General features: G+C 40.0%; 1 protein-coding gene and 1 pseudogene across 1 annotated transcript in view; both read right to left on the bottom strand.

Annotated features, from left to right (window-relative positions):
• Positions 1 to 16,253, bottom strand: part of Btla (B and T lymphocyte associated) — a 31,560-nt gene extending 15,307 nt beyond the window's left edge. The window contains exon 1 of the mRNA XM_051191544.1: positions 15,878 to 16,253. Within this exon, the coding sequence (XP_051047501.1) occupies positions 15,878 to 15,971 (94 nt within the window). The 5' untranslated portion in view covers positions 15,972 to 16,253. The remainder of the gene's footprint in view (positions 1 to 15,877) is intronic.
• LOC127227211 (60S ribosomal protein L6-like) lies at positions 3,681 to 4,543 on the bottom strand (annotated as a pseudogene).
• Positions 16,254 to 17,607: the final 1,354 nt, after the last annotated feature.

Genomic DNA, 17,607 nt, shown 5'->3' with positions numbered 1-17,607 from the left:
CTGTAGCCCTTTCTGTCCTGGAACTCAATATGTAGACCAAGCTGGCTTCAGACTCACAGAGATCTACCTGCCTCTGCCTCCTAAGTGCTTCAATTAAAGCCATGTGCCACCACCTGTCTCTTTCTTACTTTTGAACTATTCTTTTTCATAGTAATAAACCTACTCCACCTCCTCACTAATTTTCATCCTCCAGTATTTTTCTGAGTAGACTGATAGCTTCATGGGCTATAGTAATGCCTAAATGAGATTATGATCAAAGCTTCCTTTAAAGATGAAGAATGCTCAGGAACTTATCTTAACTATTTCCTAACAATAAATTTCTCACTGTAACTTTTACCCAGATATAATCAACTCTTGCTTAGAGTTGAAACAACAGCAATTGGAATTTGATTGAATCCTCAGGAGCCAGGTAGAGATGAGAGACCCACAGAGAACTTGTAGCATGTCCTGTTATTGACTTATTTGCAACTGTATTGCATTCTCAAACAACTTCACTTTAAGATGTCATAGCTCAGTTGCTTCAATATGTTTAGAATAAGCAAGAAAGAAAATCAAAAGGTAAATTATAAAGGCGGTGTTTTCAAAAACTTGAAGAGAAAGGGTAAGGTCACTGACCAAAAGGAAGTGCTTAACAATACAATACCTGATGTGGTCAGATTTATGACAAAAACAAGGAAGCCAAGGGTGGAAAGACCAAGTGTAACCCTGCCTCCAAGCTCTGTTCCTCTCTGAAGTTAAGAGACCTCCGCCTGCTCACTTCCCTTTTTTGTTTTCTTGGGTACATCTGAACAGCAAGGTGGTTTTAGACAAAGGCCTGTTGCCCTTGATTTACTTACTGTTCAATCTATGGAGCAATTATGTACTAATAAAGACTTTTTCTAAATAAATCTATTATGGACTACTCTTTTTCTCTTCAAGTAAACCCAAGCTTGAAGGCAAAGTTCAAAGGAGTCTTGTGTCCTCGTTGTTAGAGGGTAGGGGAATTAGAAATCTTGCCTACCTTTGTGAAATTTGCCTCCATGTGGGAAACAAATATGTGCAACAATGGGAGAATAACATTGTACCTAAGTATAAAGCACTTGGCCTGAGCTTTCCTTCAGTGTATGAATATCCCTTGACCATCACAGCAGAGACTGTTGAGGTATTAGAGTCTAATGAAGTGGAAAAACAAAGCCTTATTCATTAGTTCAATAGTCTCACATAGCTGGGTCGTGGCTTTCTGGAAGTGATAAAGATCATTGGTTGTTCCACAACGAATAGGATGAGCACAGTTGGGGGACATTTAAACTTCCTAGTTATGAAGAAAAAAAAATATGTTATCCAACTTGGGTAGACATATAAAAGGCACAGAATTGGTGAAAAATGGGAACATTTATTTAGTATAGTTATATCCAGTTGACAGTACAGCGTGTGTACTTGGAAAGGACACTTGGGACCGTTTAACCTACCCTCAATTTCTTCAAAATTAAATATACATTGAACTATAAAAATTGGAAAGTTCTCAAGTATTAACTCTCAACACACACACACACACACACACACACACACACACACACTTCCCTCAGTATGTTATTGAAACTGCTTAGTCTACAAAGCATGTCCCCATTGCAATGTATTACCCTTCCATTCAGCCAGAGAACTGTTACCTCATGCTAATAGCACAGTCAAACCTCTGCCTGTCTTTAGCATTCTGCTACTGTACCCTTGAAGAGCACATGAAACACACGTGGAAAAGAGCTTGTGATTAGCTCTAAATGCACCACTGATTTGGAATGCAATGACAGAAACATTGTTGTGACTTCCAACTATTTATCTCAGTGGGATAAAGGTGATTGACAATCACATTACCTGGCACAGAGGTTTTTCAAATGTTAGAATAAATAGAAGGTGGATGCTTTTACAGCAATAGAAATGAAGAATAGTCACTCTGTGTGCAAATGAGGCAAGGTTCTTCTTCTCCCCCTCCACCTCCTTCTCATCCTCCTCCTCAATGCCTATAACTGATGTTAGTAGGTCAAGAATGATCCACTAAGTCAGATGTCACAGTTCTGATTTTCTGTCTGGTAAGGAAGTTGACAATTTCTTTCTTCCTGCCTCTAAATATGCCAATCAATTACATGACACACAGCTATTCTTCACTGGATTGTCTCCACAAGCAAACGTTTTCTGATGAGAAAATAATTAAAGTCGGTTTTTGTCCTTGACTTATCTGCCAACTCCCAGTCTCTTTGTCCTTGGTATTATTGTTCCTGCTGCTTTTCTCAAACATTCATATCTGATGGAGAATTTCCAATTAAGAATAATGACATGCAGTAGTAAGACAACAAAAACACCTACCACCCCTAGGATTTCATAGAGAAGCCTCTGAAAAAGTCTTCCAAAAGCTACTTTTGTGTGTGTTATGTTCTATATGAATTCTACACACAAATGGATAACCAGATAGTGTCTAATTAATGAGAAGATTGGGTTGTATTATTTTGAACAGCTCCTATCTGTTTTCATATACATATGAAAAATATATTACCTGAAATCACAAAAGGAAACAAGTAATAAAATGGCCATACAAATAAAATAAAACCACCAAAAAAAAAATGTTTTAGGAGTATGTACTGTCACGAAGAATGTGGGGATAGTGTCCAGAAACACACTCTAGTGATTCTGAGTATAATTCATGCTTAAAGTGAGTGCAAGGAATTGAACTCATATGTTCTCAGGGCCAGCTCTACAGCCGGGGAATTCTGAGTTAACTTTCATTTAGAGTGAAATTTTTTCTGAGGATGAATATTACAAATATACTAACTCACAAATTACATACATATTATTAAAACTCAATGGTAAAATATTAATTAGTTATTACTTAAACCAAAAATATTCTCATGGGGAATGTTTTACCATGGACATTGTTCAGAACTTCTAATACATGGTGATAATCAACACCAGATAATATGGATACGGTGTCTTTTTGTTGTCCATACTCTAAGAGTGTAGACATCCCACTGTCTATGATCATTTGGGAATGCGATGGTTTCTAATAAAATTTTGCAATTGATGTTTTAAATCTTAGACATGGCATAATCTCCTAGCTTTCAGATCCTAAGAGAGGGAGAGCCCTTCTGGTTGAGTTGGTCAAGGAAGGTTTCAGGAAAGAAGAGGAATGTAACCCCACTCCACCTCTAGGAAAACCCAGTCGTCTTGTCCGCACAATCGTATCTCCACTCCTTAAAATGCCTTATGCTATTCTATAATTACTTCAACTGTCTTGCTTTGATTGTTACTATTATTGTACAGAAAGTCCCAATCTAGAGTCACCAACCTTCCAATGAAAAATCTTACAATTTATAGAAACTTCAAAAATGGTTGCAGTCGTTAAGTAAAATTAATGAAAAAAAAATGAATATTGGATTAATTTTGGTCACAATGTCAGAGATGAACATAGAAATGTAAACTATTTTAGGAAAATAAAATTACCAATAGTGTATTATATTAATCAAGAATCCCTTTAGCTTCTATCAGGAAATAGTATGATAGATAAACAACATCAGATACTTTGGTACATGCTGTAGAGGCTACAGATATAGACAAGTCTACAATCAGGAGGGAAGTCTCTAGATATTTGATAATGTATTCTGCTTACCTTTTTGATTTAACATATGAAGCTGTTTAATTAGGTTGATAGCAGTTTAGAAAAGCAGTTTGTGAGGATACACCCTGTTTGTCAGAGAGAACTGAGACCGAAGGTAGGAAGCTGAGGAACAGCTTTGATCTTTGCAAAAGCTGCAAGTCCATGGTTTTCTGATCAGCCTAGCACCGCTCTGTAATCTCGTATTTCTCCTTCTCTGTGTCGAAGATCTCGCCCTCCTGGTGCCTGGGCTTGTGCAGCTACTTCGTGAAGAAAGTATCAGTCAGGTGTTTGGGGATCTTAACTTGGCTGATATCAACTTTTGTAGAGGTGGCGATGACAAATTTCTGCTGTGTTCTTCACAGAGGAACTCTGTTGAGGGCAAGAGGTCCCGTCTCAAGTAGCAATCTGCTGCCCAGCTGCTTCAGGAGAACTACCCTCTTCCGTCTGTGGCACCCGGTGAGGATGATCAGGACAGTCCTGGGAGTAATGCCGGCCAGCAGCTTTCTCACATGCTGACTTTCTGCCATGGCTCAGCAGTTTCTGGGGAACATCTTCAGTAGGGTAATACGGGGCATTTTTCGAAGCATAACCACCCGGCTATTGCCATTCTTGTCACCACCAACCAGTTTGGTGACAGTAGAAAGGACCTTCTCCTTATTCTTCTTTTCAACCTTAGTTTTTGCAGCTGTGTATTTTCTTTTGTACAGGGCCTTTCTGGAATACATGGCAGATCGGGAATACCTGCCAATTCCTCTTACCAGGACAGGGCTCCAGCTGCAATGCGGCTCTTGGGCTTTTTAACCTTAGGGTCACCCTTTGTGGCTGCAGCAGCACAGGAGCACCTGCGGCATCCCCACCAGCCTTCTCGGCTGCAGGTTTTTTCTCTTTTTTATCAGGCTTCTCGGCTTTTTCACCCGCCATCTCGCAAGGTGGGAAAGAGAACTCATATTCTGCTTACCTTAAAGGCTAGAGATGATGAAGGGAGGGGAAGAGTATACTTACTAAGGAAAGAGTTACAGCTTTCCTAGAAAACCGGGAGGCAGGAATCCTTTGAAGTAGAGGTCTACACCAAGCCCCTGAACAGCCTTGTAATTTCACACTAAACACACTACGTCATCAACCCAGACACTTGAGAAAATCACAGGCACCACATCAGAAAGTCAAAGTGCTGTGTTTCCCGTCATAGGCTAGTTCCCACAGCCACAAAATCAGAAACACAATAACATGGGACTGTAATGGGGGAGCTGCACTCTGTTCAGAAACCACTCATTTAATGTCTTGTAGTTTTGGTTAAACGTATTACTTTGTGGTAAGTGAACCTATTCCATAAGTAAGATATTCCCAGAAATTCTAGGACAGTCTAGAGAAATCTGAATGACAGTAATACATATACATCTAAGTTGAAATCAGAACTGTATCTGGGAAGGAACCATTATTGGAGGAAACCCCTGTGTCTTGGTCTCAGGGATAAAGCATACAATGAAAACTGAGGCTGCTTTGAAATGGACCTGAAGAGAAGTAACACCATGTGAATTACACACATGGTATAAATTCATACAACAGGACTTAAAACACAGCAGAGACCATAAAATAAGTAAACTGGAAGAATTTTTATAGTCATCTATTAGTTTTTCTCTTAAGGTATGTACATCTTTATAATCACATTTAAATTTGATTTCATTTTTTTTTTTAAGAACACAGTTTCTTCTAGGGCTAGAGTTTGTGACAGTCACAGTGACATGACATCTTGGTAAAGAATTTAGAGACTGTCTCTTAAATTTAGTATTCATTCATAAGTGGGTATTAAACATAAATCAAAGGATAGCCAGGCTACAATCAACCCCAGAGAAGCTAGGTAAAAATAAACTCAAAAAAATCAGTAGCCCTATTTTTTTCAGACGACAAAGAGGCAGAGAAAGAAATCAGAGAAACATCACCCTTTACAATAGCCACAAGCAACATAAAGTATCTTGGTGTAACGCTTACCAAACAAGTAAAAGATCTATATAATAAGAACTTTGTGACTCTAAAGAAAGAAATTAAAGAAGATACCAGAAAATGGAAAGACCTCCCATGCTCTTGGATAGGTAGGATAAACATAGTAAAAATGGCAATCTTACCAAAAGCAATCTACAGATTCAATGCAATCCCCATTAAAATCCCACCACAATTCTTCACCGACCTTGAAAGGATAATAATTAACTTTATATGGAAAAACAAAAGACCCAGGATAGCCAAAACAACCCTATACAATAAAAGAACATCAGGAGGCATCACCATTCCTGACTTTAAGCTCTACTACAGAGCTATAGTTCTGAAAACAGCCTGGTATTGGCATAAAAATAGACAGGTAGACCAATGGAATCGAATTGAAAATCCTGATATTAATCCATGCACCTATGAACACCTGATTTTCGACAAAACAGCTAAAATGATACAATGGGGCAAAGACAGCATCTTCAACAAATGGTGCTGGCACAATTGGATGAGGGTGTGTAGAAGACTGCAGATAGACCCATGTCTGTCGCCATGCACAAAACTCAAGTCCAAATGGATCAAAGACCTCAACATCAATCCAGCCACATTGAACCTCTTAGAAGAGAAAGTAGGAGGTACCCTTGAACAAATTGGTATAGGAGACCGCTTCTTGAACATAACTCCAGGGGCACAGACACTGAAAGAAACAATTAATAAATGGGACCTCTTCAAACTTAGAAGCTTCTGTAAGGCAAAGGACACAGTTGACAAGACCAAACGGCAGCCCACTGACTGGGAAAAGATTTTCACTAATCCTATATCCGACAAAGGGCTGATCTCCAAAATATACAAAGAACTCAAGAAACTAGTCAACAAAACACCAAATAACCCTATTAAAAAATGGGGTACAGAACTGAAGAAAGAATTCTCAATGGAGGAAATCAAAAAGGCTGAAAGACACTTAAGAAAATGCTCCACATCCTTAGCTATCAGGGAAATGCAAATCAAAACAACTTTGAGATACCATCTTACCCCTGCCAGAATGGCTAAAATTAGAAACACCAGTGATGACTTATGTTGGAGAGGATGTGGAGAAAGTGGAACACTCCTCCACTGCTGGTGGGAGTGCAAACTCATACAGCCACTTTGGAGATCAGTATGGCGGTTCCTCAGGAAAATGGGAATTAGTTTACCACAGGACCCGGCAATCCCCCTCTTAGGCATATACCCAAAGGATTCACATCAATGCAACAAAGACATCTGTTCAACTATGTTCATAGCAGCACTATTTGTAATAGCAAGAACCTGGAAGCAACCTAGATGCCCTTCAATTGAAGAATGGTTAATGAAGATGTGGCACATCTACACAATGGAATACTACTCTGCAGAAAAAAATAATGGTATCTTGAAATTCGCAGGCAAGTGGATGGCACTTGAAGAAACCATCCTGAATGAGGTAACCCAGTCACAAAAAGAGGAACACAGTATGTACTCACTCATATATGGATTTTAGACCTAGATCAAATGATCACCAGCCTATAATTCACATCACCAGAGGAACTAGGATACAAGTTGTATTCTAAGAGATTCATATAAAGTCCCTCACAGAACTGGGAAGGGACAAGTCCCCCAGACCTCAGGTATAGTGGGGGAGGACAGCTAATGGAGAGAGAAGTAGGAGAAAATGAGAGGGAGGAGAGGAAGGCATGTGTGACTAGGAGGATTGAGCCTGGTTAGGAATGGAAAATAGGAAAGAGAGAGAGAGACAGAGACAGAGAGAGAGAACATAAAAGAGGGAGCCAATATTGGTTTGAAGATAAAGTTGAACACAAAGAAAGGTCGAGGGAACTACAAGACTGCTCCCAACTAACAATCTCAGCTTCCGTGGAAAGGCTATCATAAATGACCTTCCCGGAGAGTGAGATCAACAACTAACTTCTCCATGGAGTCCTCAACTAATGCCTGTTGAAAACAGGAGCAAACACCCATACATAAACACTGAGTCAAACTAGAACCCAGAAGCAGATGGAGAGGACAAGACCATGCGGTAGAAGTACATAGAGACAGCTTACCTGAACAAGGAGGAGCTAAGGGCCACTAGACTGATAGCTGGGAAGCCAACAGAGGTCTGACTCGGACTCCCCTGAATATGGGTCTCAGCCAGAAGGTCTGAGCAGTCTAAGAGACCTCAGACAGTGGAGCCAGGATGTATCCCTGGTGCACAAAAGGACTTTGCAAACATATCCCCCATGGAGGGATAACTGCCTTATTCTAGAGATAGGAGAGAAGCCCTAGTCCCTACTTCACAGGACCTGTCAGATCTACATGACCCCAACTGGATGGCATTCCCCTACATATTGTATTGTGGTGGGGGGTTGGGAGGGGAGGGTGTTTAGAGTGCATGGGAGAGGGTAGAGAGGGCAAAAGGGAGGGAAGGAGGGAGGGAGGGCTTGGGGGGAGGGAGGGAGGGAGGGAGAGGGAACTGGGATCGACATGTAAAATAATAATAATAAAAAAAAAAAAAAAAAAAAAAAAAACGCTTTGACTCCAAAATTTAAGTTGAAGAACAAGTTACTGGGGAAAAGTATTTCTATTTTTGTTTCCACAGAAAATGAAAAGATGTGGATTCCTTCCAGACTAATGTGGTTTGATCACACCAGACCGCCTGAAACAGAGTACAAGCTGATCCTACATTCCAAACAGCTGGACAAAACAGCCCTACAGACTACAGCTAGGATATCTGAATCTTCTTCGAATCCCCCAAGACAGCGCCCCTTACCAGCAGGAAGTAGTTTGGAAAGAACGACGCCCAAATTCCCAAATATTGTGTATAAATGTTTGTTTTCATTTAATTGGACTTTGTTATATAAAATTAAATAAAAAATACTCTATATGCAAAAAAAAAAAAAAAAAAAAAAAAAAAATGGGGGACCCTAAGAGAGACACACATGGAGGGACTAAGAAAGGAAAATAGTTAAGATTTCCTGGGCAAGCTGGAAGGGGGGAGATAGAAGGGAGGAGATGGAGGAAGGGGACATGAAGAATTAAGAAGACCAAGTTGGGGGAGGGGTGGAGGGGAAGACCGATGAAAGAAATATCTCGATAGAAGGAGCCAATAGAGGGTTAAAGAGAAAACTGGAGCTAGAGAAATTCCCAGGAATCCACAAGGATGACTTCAGCTAAGACTCCAAGGAATAAGGGAGAGGGTCTCTGAAAGGGCCTTCTGCTTTAATCAGATAAATAACTACTCTAATTGTCTTCATGGAACCTACATCCAGCGACTGATGGAAGCAGATTCAGTACTGGGCTGAGCTCCTGGAGTTCAACTGAAGAGAGAGAGAAGAGATCATATCAATAAGGGGTTCAAATGCATGATGGGAAAAACGACAAAGACAACTGACCTGAGCTAGTGGGAGCCCATGGACTATGGACTGACAGCTGGGGAACCTGCATGGAATCAAACTAGACCCTCTGAACATGGGTGACAGTTTGGAGGGGGGAGGCTGGCACTGGCATCAGGACCTAACCCAGGGGTGTGAACTGGCTTTTTGGAGCCTATTCCCTATGCTGGGATACCTTGTTCAGTCTTGACATGGTGGGGGGAGGGTGTTAGTCCAGCCTCAGCTTGCTATGTTAGACTTTGGACTCCCCAAGTAAGGACTTGTATCCTCTGAGAAGTGGATGGGTGTGGGGAGGAGGAAGTAGTGAAGTAGCAGGGGCAGGAAAATGGAAGGGAGGAGGAACTGGAATTGGTATGTAAAATGAAAAATAATTTTTAAATTAAAATTAATTTTTAAAAATTTAGTTGTAAAGGACAGAGACATTAATCCAGATATCTCTAATTCTTACCAATAATTTTGAAATCATTTTGTCTAAAATCAGCCTCTCTGATATTTATAATATCACTTGTCTTTAAATACTCACCGGAGCTTGGGTCAGCTGTCTCTGTGGGTTCCTCCATCATGAACTTGACAATCCCCCCTCACTACAATTCCTCCTCCATTTCTTCAGGGGGACTCCCAGAGCTCTTCCTAGTGCTTGGCTATGGATCTCTGCACCTACTTCCATCAGTTACTGACTCTTAAGTTCTTACTATATGCTAAGCATTTTGGGGCATATAGATGTGCTTCGGGGCTTATGGTAGAATCGTGTCATGACAACCCATCACAATTTAAAATATTGTAAGTCAAAATTCTTTTAGTAAACCTAGCCTATAAAGCACCATATCTCAACCTTAAACTTATTCAAAACAGATTAGTCTACAGTTAGCCCAAATAAACTAACAAAAAGTCTACTTCCTAATTAAGTGTTGGTACTTTATATAATTTTAGAATATACTAACTAAAAATGCTGGCAATACAGTAGACTGGATGGTACTGGTCATTTACCTAAGTGATTGCATAGTTGAGTAGGGCTACAACCAGCATTGCAAAAGACTATTACAGCACATATTGCTATCTGTAGAAAATATCAAAATTCAAATATTGAAGTGTATCTTCTGCTGAATTCGTATCACTTATAAACCATTGTAAAATTTTGACAATTTATAAATTGAATCACCCTATGTAGTGAGATAGTCCTTCTGTGGCACTGACCACGCCCATTGGGGGTGGAGCCATGGGCGGAAGTGACCTGTGGAAGGAGGTTGGAGAGAGAGTAGGGAAAAGCTCTCTTGCTGGCATGACTCAGACAGGAGAGCATCTGGTGGAATTTCCTGGTGTTCATCTGTCTAGGTTGTAAGTTATTTCTCCCTGAATAAACATCTATTTGGCCTATTTGTTTATCCTGATCCTTATTGAACCACAATAACCCTATTTAAGGAATCATATATAATGTTGCTTCAATCTATCACAATGATTTTATGGGGGTGGTCATTGGTATTTTATTTAAGTAGAATAAACTGAATTATAGAACAAATAAGCCATCTACCATAGGTAACCAACTATTGGGAGAAAAACTCAGGACTAGAATTTAAACCCAGGTCCATTGCTCACTCCAAATCACAGGCTGTTATCCAAACAAGTCATTGTGAATGAGAATATGTAGGAAGAGTTCTTGGTACTACACAGGTTATACTTGGCAACAGTAAATGCCAAGTGTTACTGTTTTTGTATTAGGATAAATTTATAAAACTGACATATAAGTTGAGTAATTATCAAAAGTCATAAAAAACTGTGAGTCTCACGGCCAAAATAAAAATATAAAGGTCTTCCTCAAGTTCCTCTGTTCTGAAAAAACTAACCTTAGATACTTCCAAGGGATTAACAGTGGTGTGTAAAGAGTAGGATCTGTGTCAGGCAAACAAACATAGAGATGGAAAAGGGAATTCTATATAAAGATGTAATTCTTTCACATAAATAGAGGTGTTATGGAATTATACTGACCAGAAAGTCTTGACTGACATGGTCACAACAATGAACTAAAGAGTTTTGGCTTTGGCTTTCTTTCCAAGTTGACTCTTGGTACTTCATTACAAGTCTACCAGGTGGTAAATGTCACCTTCGACCCTATTGTTCATTGCCTTTGCTCCCCAGCTAGGAAGATTCACAAGCATCCAACTTCATGGAGCCTTGTCCATCTTATATATCAAGGGTGAGTTTCCGTCAGTTAGGTCTGTAAATATCCAGTGAGCAACAGAAATTATTTTTGTGACTCCAAGGAATAAAAATTCATATTGATAAATTACAGACGTTTCTGGTCAAGGGGATATTTCTGGTACAAGTGGGCCTTGTTTTCCAGAGATGCTAGGTCCTCTCCCTTGGTCACAAATCTGTCAGGAAGAGAAGCCAACCTTAAAAGCTGTTTGACAGTAGCATTTGGTGAGCTCCCTCTTATTCTGTCAAGTTTTTACAAATGTTGTCAGGGGAAAGGTGTTTCCTTGTGATCCTCAGTAAAAGTGTGTTCAGTCAAAAAGGTACAGAGAAGTCCACGTTCACTTCCCTCCAGTCCATTTCCTCACTTCCCTAATCCAGCCTGCTACAGAGATGGTACGCTGTGCTTCAGTGGCTCCCCAGCCCCAGATATGGCTGACCTTGGAAAACACAGTTGGCTTGTGGGAAGGAACAGCCGATTGTTCCCCAGTGCCCACTTTTCTAATAGTACAGAAAGAAAATGGAAAAAGACATGACCATGCAGCTAAAATCTGAATGTTTCTCCAGCTGAGGATTTCTGAACCGTGAACTATTTTTGATGTGAATTCCAGGCTGTTTGCTAGATTAGGGAAGAAGACAAGGTGTTAAAGAGACCTACCAGAGAAACTTGTTTTTGTTTGTGACTGTCCTACATGGTCCATCAGACACTCCCTGGTCTATATTTAACAGGAATGTCAAGGCATACTCATCTGACTCTGGCGATATGAAGAATGAAATCCATACATGTACCTGAATACAAGTCCATAAGACATCCCTATTATGGGATAAACACATAAACCATAAGTGCAAGAGTGTATAAGCCAGACACAATAGTAAGTAATTTCAAGAAAAGGGAAATGAGAACTTGAGAGAAGTAAATTACAAATCACAAATGCCTCATTTTACCGACACTGTATGAGAGAAACTGATTAACTCTCAAAAGATAACGCATATTGGCACTCAAGATAACAGATGATATGGAGAACTACTAGGTCTATTAGCCTGAAAGGAAATACCACTGCCCAATACCACTTAAGCAAACAATTGAGCTAATTAAAATTTGAACCAAACTTAGCTAAGTTTACACAGCACTGACAGTATGCTCTACAATGTCTTGGGTATTTGTACAGAATCAAGGCACTTCGTCAAAATAACACTTCAGTGGAATGTCATGACTGCTTTCTTTTTTAGATGAGGAACTGAGAACTAGAGTTGCTGTAGTCACATAACCAGTAAGTAACAGCCATGGGCTACTGATCAGGTGTCTTTAGATACTCATTCTTAACTATTGTGTAACAGAGCTTGTCCAAGAAATCAAGCAAAAGGTCAATTGCATCATATGATCCTGATTACAAATACTTTCAACATTTTTCTTTCAAAAATTTTGAACTCCAAGTAACAGCAAAGCATACAGGTAATAGAAGTTAAACAGGAAAGTCCCGTGGAAATTTGGTAATAGTTTCAACTTTAGTAATACAATAGAGGATCATTTTACAGTGCAGGAAAGGAAGTGATGGGAATTTAAAGAGGCTCATAATGCTAGTGAGTCAAGTCAAGGATTTAATCAGAACATGGCTTAATCTGTTTGCATTCAATCCAGGAAATCCGAAGTCTAAGAGTGTATTTCTCACTATTTGCATAAGTACCAGACACTTCATGATACACAAAATGTGTTTGGAATTTGGGGAGAGATGTAGCTCTGTTTCCAGTATTCCATGTGAACCTTTCAACAGGACTAACTGGAGTCATGAAGATGAGTCAGAGAGGAGCAGGAGAAATAACTCAGCCAGTAAGAGCACTTGCTGTTGTTCTTCCAGAGGGTCCACATCCAGTTCCCAGCATCCATACCAGGTGGCTCATGACCACTATAACTGAAGCACCAGGGAATCCAATCCCTTTTTCTAGACTCATGTGCACCCACAACATACAGATACAAATATATACACACAATATACACGAAATTTAAAAATAAAAATGTCTTAAAGTGGGGTGAGGACATGATGTATTGTCAAGGGATAATAGACTGGCTTAAAGCACCAGTCTGCTCGGACCCAATTTAGAAATGACTCCACGCAGAAACAGCACAACGCTCACCTTCAGGAGAAAGAAGACAGAGTCAAGGCCAAGTTGGCAATATGACTCTATCCACTGTGTTCTCAAAGGAGCCAGGCTGTAAATGTTGTCTCTTTACTGGGCCTTATTATGACTATTTTATCACAACCATCAATGATCAGTCAAAGATTTTGCACTGCCTTTATTCCAGATCAGACACACACAAGCTGAAGTCCTCAGGTGAGCCTCAGCTGAATGAGTGGTAATCTCCACCTGCACTCAGAACTTCCTAGCATTATGAGACACCAGTGTTTATACTCTATTTCCATCAGGAGAGAAATGACATTCTTGAAACTGGGGGAGAGTTCCTCTAATTTTTTTCTTTTTTGACAAACACAGAAAGCATATTTCCTGAGCATTTCATATCACTATAACTGTGGGAAATATGTTTAAACCATTCTTAAACAGTTTGAGAATACACTCCTATAAGGAATTCAGTAGTTATTGGAAGTCACAGGAATTCTTCAAGATATAAAGGCTCATTAGTGTAATTTTTAAGGGATGGAACTGCCATACGTTTTGTCCAGAATAATACATTTTTTATTTTTACCAAAGAGTACTATTTACTTTCTTCTTTTGGAGGGAGAGGACAGCAGGGTGCTGAGGATAAACCCTAAGCCCTCAAGGATGTTAGGCACGTGCTCTACCACTGAGCCACATTTCCAAAGGTCACCAAATGCTTCTTTCTCAACCAATATCCTTTTAAAATATATTTTGTTGGATTTATTTATTTATTTATTTATTTATTTATTTATTTATTGTATATCATATGCACAGGAATTGTTGTGTGTGTGTGTGTGTGTGTGTGTGTGTATACCTCACATGTCAGAGGATAACATTCAAGATGCAACAGTTGGTTCTCACCTTCTACCATGTGTTTCCTAGGGACTGAAATCAAGTTTTCTGGTTTGGCAGCAGGCACCTCTACCCACTACCCACTGAGCCATACTACCAGGCAAATTAGTCCACTTGATTTAAGTAACCTATAATATATGCCTGTATTGTAACTCTACATCACACTTCACACACACACACACACAGTATTTGACAACTTAAAAAGGATGACAAAGTTTAAAACCAGAACTACTTAAAGTGTTCATGTTAAATTCTCACTTAATTGGATTTTGTGGGAGGTACTAATGAAAAAAACTATTAACAAAATTCCATTAACATGTATCAAGATTTACTTTCATGGACTTACCATAGGTAGGCACTATAGCCATAGCAAAGGGTATCATATAGTTATTATATGTTTTTAAATGAAAGGAGAGCTAAGAAAGGAAAAGAAATGTAACTGGATCTATAATGTAGGTAGCAAAGGTACTAAAGATCCAATCCAATAACCAAGTTTATGTGCATGGATACTAGGTTATAGCACACAGGGGAGAAGAATGAAATATAGACTACATCCAAATTGCGATGCAGAATTCAGATTTATTTTGTTCCACAGAGGCCACTCTACCATAGATCCCTTCAAATTAAATAGAATCATTTTAATATTTGTCTCTTGTTGTCGCTATGCAATGGACTATTAATAAATAAGGGCTTGGATGACTGAGGAGATGTTTCACTCTCCCTCTAGATGTGTGGTCTGGTGACATCAGAGTTAAATTCCAAACTTCATAGTTCTAGAACCCAAGATGACATTCCACAAGACCTCCGTGGTTATATTTCCCAATTTAAAACAAATGTGCAAAACTGATACATGTGTTCTGGTGGGAAATAAATGCTTCAAATGTGCTTCAGCCTAGAATTAACTAAGGAATAAGGAGCTTCTGCTAAGCATTCCACAGGCCTTTCCCCTGTACAGTGCATGGTTCCTTTCAGGCACAAAGTCACAAGAAGTGGCAAGATAGAGAAGGGAATGCAGGTTTTGTTCACAAAGAGGCCATGCAGGGATAAGCCAGGGTCACCTGTGGAGCACTGTTTCCTATGTTCAGTTGGCAACTACTTACAAGTCATCTCACCCAACAAAATGAAGCACCATTAGAGCTCCACTCCTCTACTTCACAGAACGCTGCTTATTTGGTGTTCTCAGAGTACCTCCCACAGAAACACAGAGGGGTTTTATCCAGACTGAACATTATCTGATAGTCATCATGGCCACAACTATAAACTCGGGTATGTAACACCTTTCCCATCCAATTAAGCACTACACCATCCTGCTGACATCTGTTTGGGGTAAACATGGGATTTCTTTCCCATTAGTGTGGCAGCCATAGAGCTATTATTAGTAATAGTGATGGATTTGTACTTAAGTATTTATAACACCTGCTAAAATATCTTTACTTACCATCAGGACATCAGGCAACTCGGCCAAGCAATGGATTCAGTGTCTGCTCTTGTTGGTAGGTGAACAGCAAGCATGTTCTGATTTCACTTACATCCTCTAGCATTTTCAAGAAGCAAAGGCAATAGTCTGAGCTACACCGTGGACATAAACGTCCCTCTCCACTGAGCAAGCTCAACAAGGAAAACTATCATGGACATGAACATTGAGAAAGTAAACCAGAAGTCCTCTTAGGAGGGGACTTACCAAGGATGCTCCAAAGGCCCAGCTGGAGGATTAAGAGTTCCCTGAATAACCCTAGAGTCCCAAGCATGGCAGGCAGTATCTTCATTCCCAGCATCTATTGGGTAGAGGTAAACTCCTCAAGCAAAAGGTTCTGCTTCCTCCTAGGGATCTTCAGAGCTGGGTGGTGTCATCTACCCTAGCAGCATCTTAGGGGGTGAAATGAGAACGGGTGGGAGAGGACAGGACGAAGAGACTGAATGATTTTGTGAAAGCAAGTGAACAGAGGCTCTGTGCTGTGGTTTTGCTGCTGATCCAATCTGCTCTTCACTTTCAGTCCCTCTGATGTGCAAAGCAGCTGGGTCCCTGCTTCTTCTTCCACCCTAGTACCCTGCTTACATCACCTTGAGGTTTTTCTCAATGTGAACAATTAAACTTGAAATAAACCTAAGTTTCCAGCCTTTAGCTTTAGATTTTGATCAAATCAGGGTTGGGAAAATAATGGTAAAAGTACCTGTGGTAAGCACACATGTCCCTTTTCATGGTTTGTAATTATGATACATCTATGTAGAGTATCTTAGAGCTCCTACCCCCACCCCATCACGTCATGGTAAGATGAGAATGCTCACTGACATGAAAACAAGGAAGACTTATCTGGGGTTGTGGAGAAAATGACTGACAGGATGTACTTCACCAACAGAAGAAGACAGGGCCTCCTGCTTCAGTCTGGAGATGCCTATCAATGGAACACCATCACCATTAATACTGGCTACATGTTCTCTCTAAATATTAAAACTCTAAGCAAAATACAATTAAGGAAAACTTCCATTTTTGGTATGCTTTATGTGGTTGTTGTCTAGATTGAACAGTAAAGTAAGAAATGGAAAAGTTCTAAATTAGATAGCTGGGTGGGGCAGTGGGTTCCTGGCCCACATTTAATCACAAGCATTTAACAACAGGAACTTACGTAATTCCATATGAAAAAGCTTGGTTTGTATCACTTGTGCATTTGTAGTCACTGAAAGAAGTTGAGAAATCTTTCCCTCAGAGGTTGGCGATGTCCATCCAAGGCCAAATTCCAGTTAGTGTAGTTACTGTGTATTCATTGACTCAAACAGATAAGCCACAGTGGTTGGAGATACAAACATGAATGAACACCCTAGTCCTGAATGTAAGGAACTTAGCCAACCAACATTGATAGCCATGTACCCCAGGCATGCCAGGTAATACAATCTGCAGAGTTCTCAGAAGCTGAACTGCTGGCTAAGGAGGCTCCCTGTTTATGGTGTACTTTATACCACTCATTCCTTTTTCCCTGCTCAGAATGGGTGCACAGTTTTTGTGGCAGTTAAACCAAGGCTCATTGTCCTTCTAAAGTGGCCTAAGGAGGTTTAAAAAAACTGAATCACCCACCCTAAAGCCTAAGATACCATCCAAACCAGAAGTAAAGCCTACCAAGTACAGAACTTCATAATTCTCTACCCTGGTGGTTGTTTTCCTTCCTCCTCCTCCTATTCCTTCTTCTGCTTTTGGTGTGTGTATTGTAAATAAATGTAGACATGCTGTGCGCATTCTGTGTTCATGGGTCAGGCTTCTTTCACAATCATTCTCTACCTTAAGTCTTTAGACAGGGTTTCTCACTGAACCGGAGTAAACTGGCCATGAACTCCAGGAATCTATCCCTCTCTCAACCACTCCCCAGCACTGGGATAACAAATAGATACCACCCTATCTGGGCTCTTATGTGCCTTCTG

The sequence above is a fragment of the Phodopus roborovskii genome, unplaced genomic scaffold, assembly GCF_943737965.1.
Source record: "Phodopus roborovskii unplaced genomic scaffold, PHOROB, whole genome shotgun sequence".
In the NCBI taxonomy this organism is placed as follows: Eukaryota; Metazoa; Chordata; class Mammalia; order Rodentia; family Cricetidae; genus Phodopus; species Phodopus roborovskii.
The sequence above is the reverse complement of the archived record's forward strand: the minus strand, read 5'-3'. Positions and strand labels throughout refer to the sequence as shown.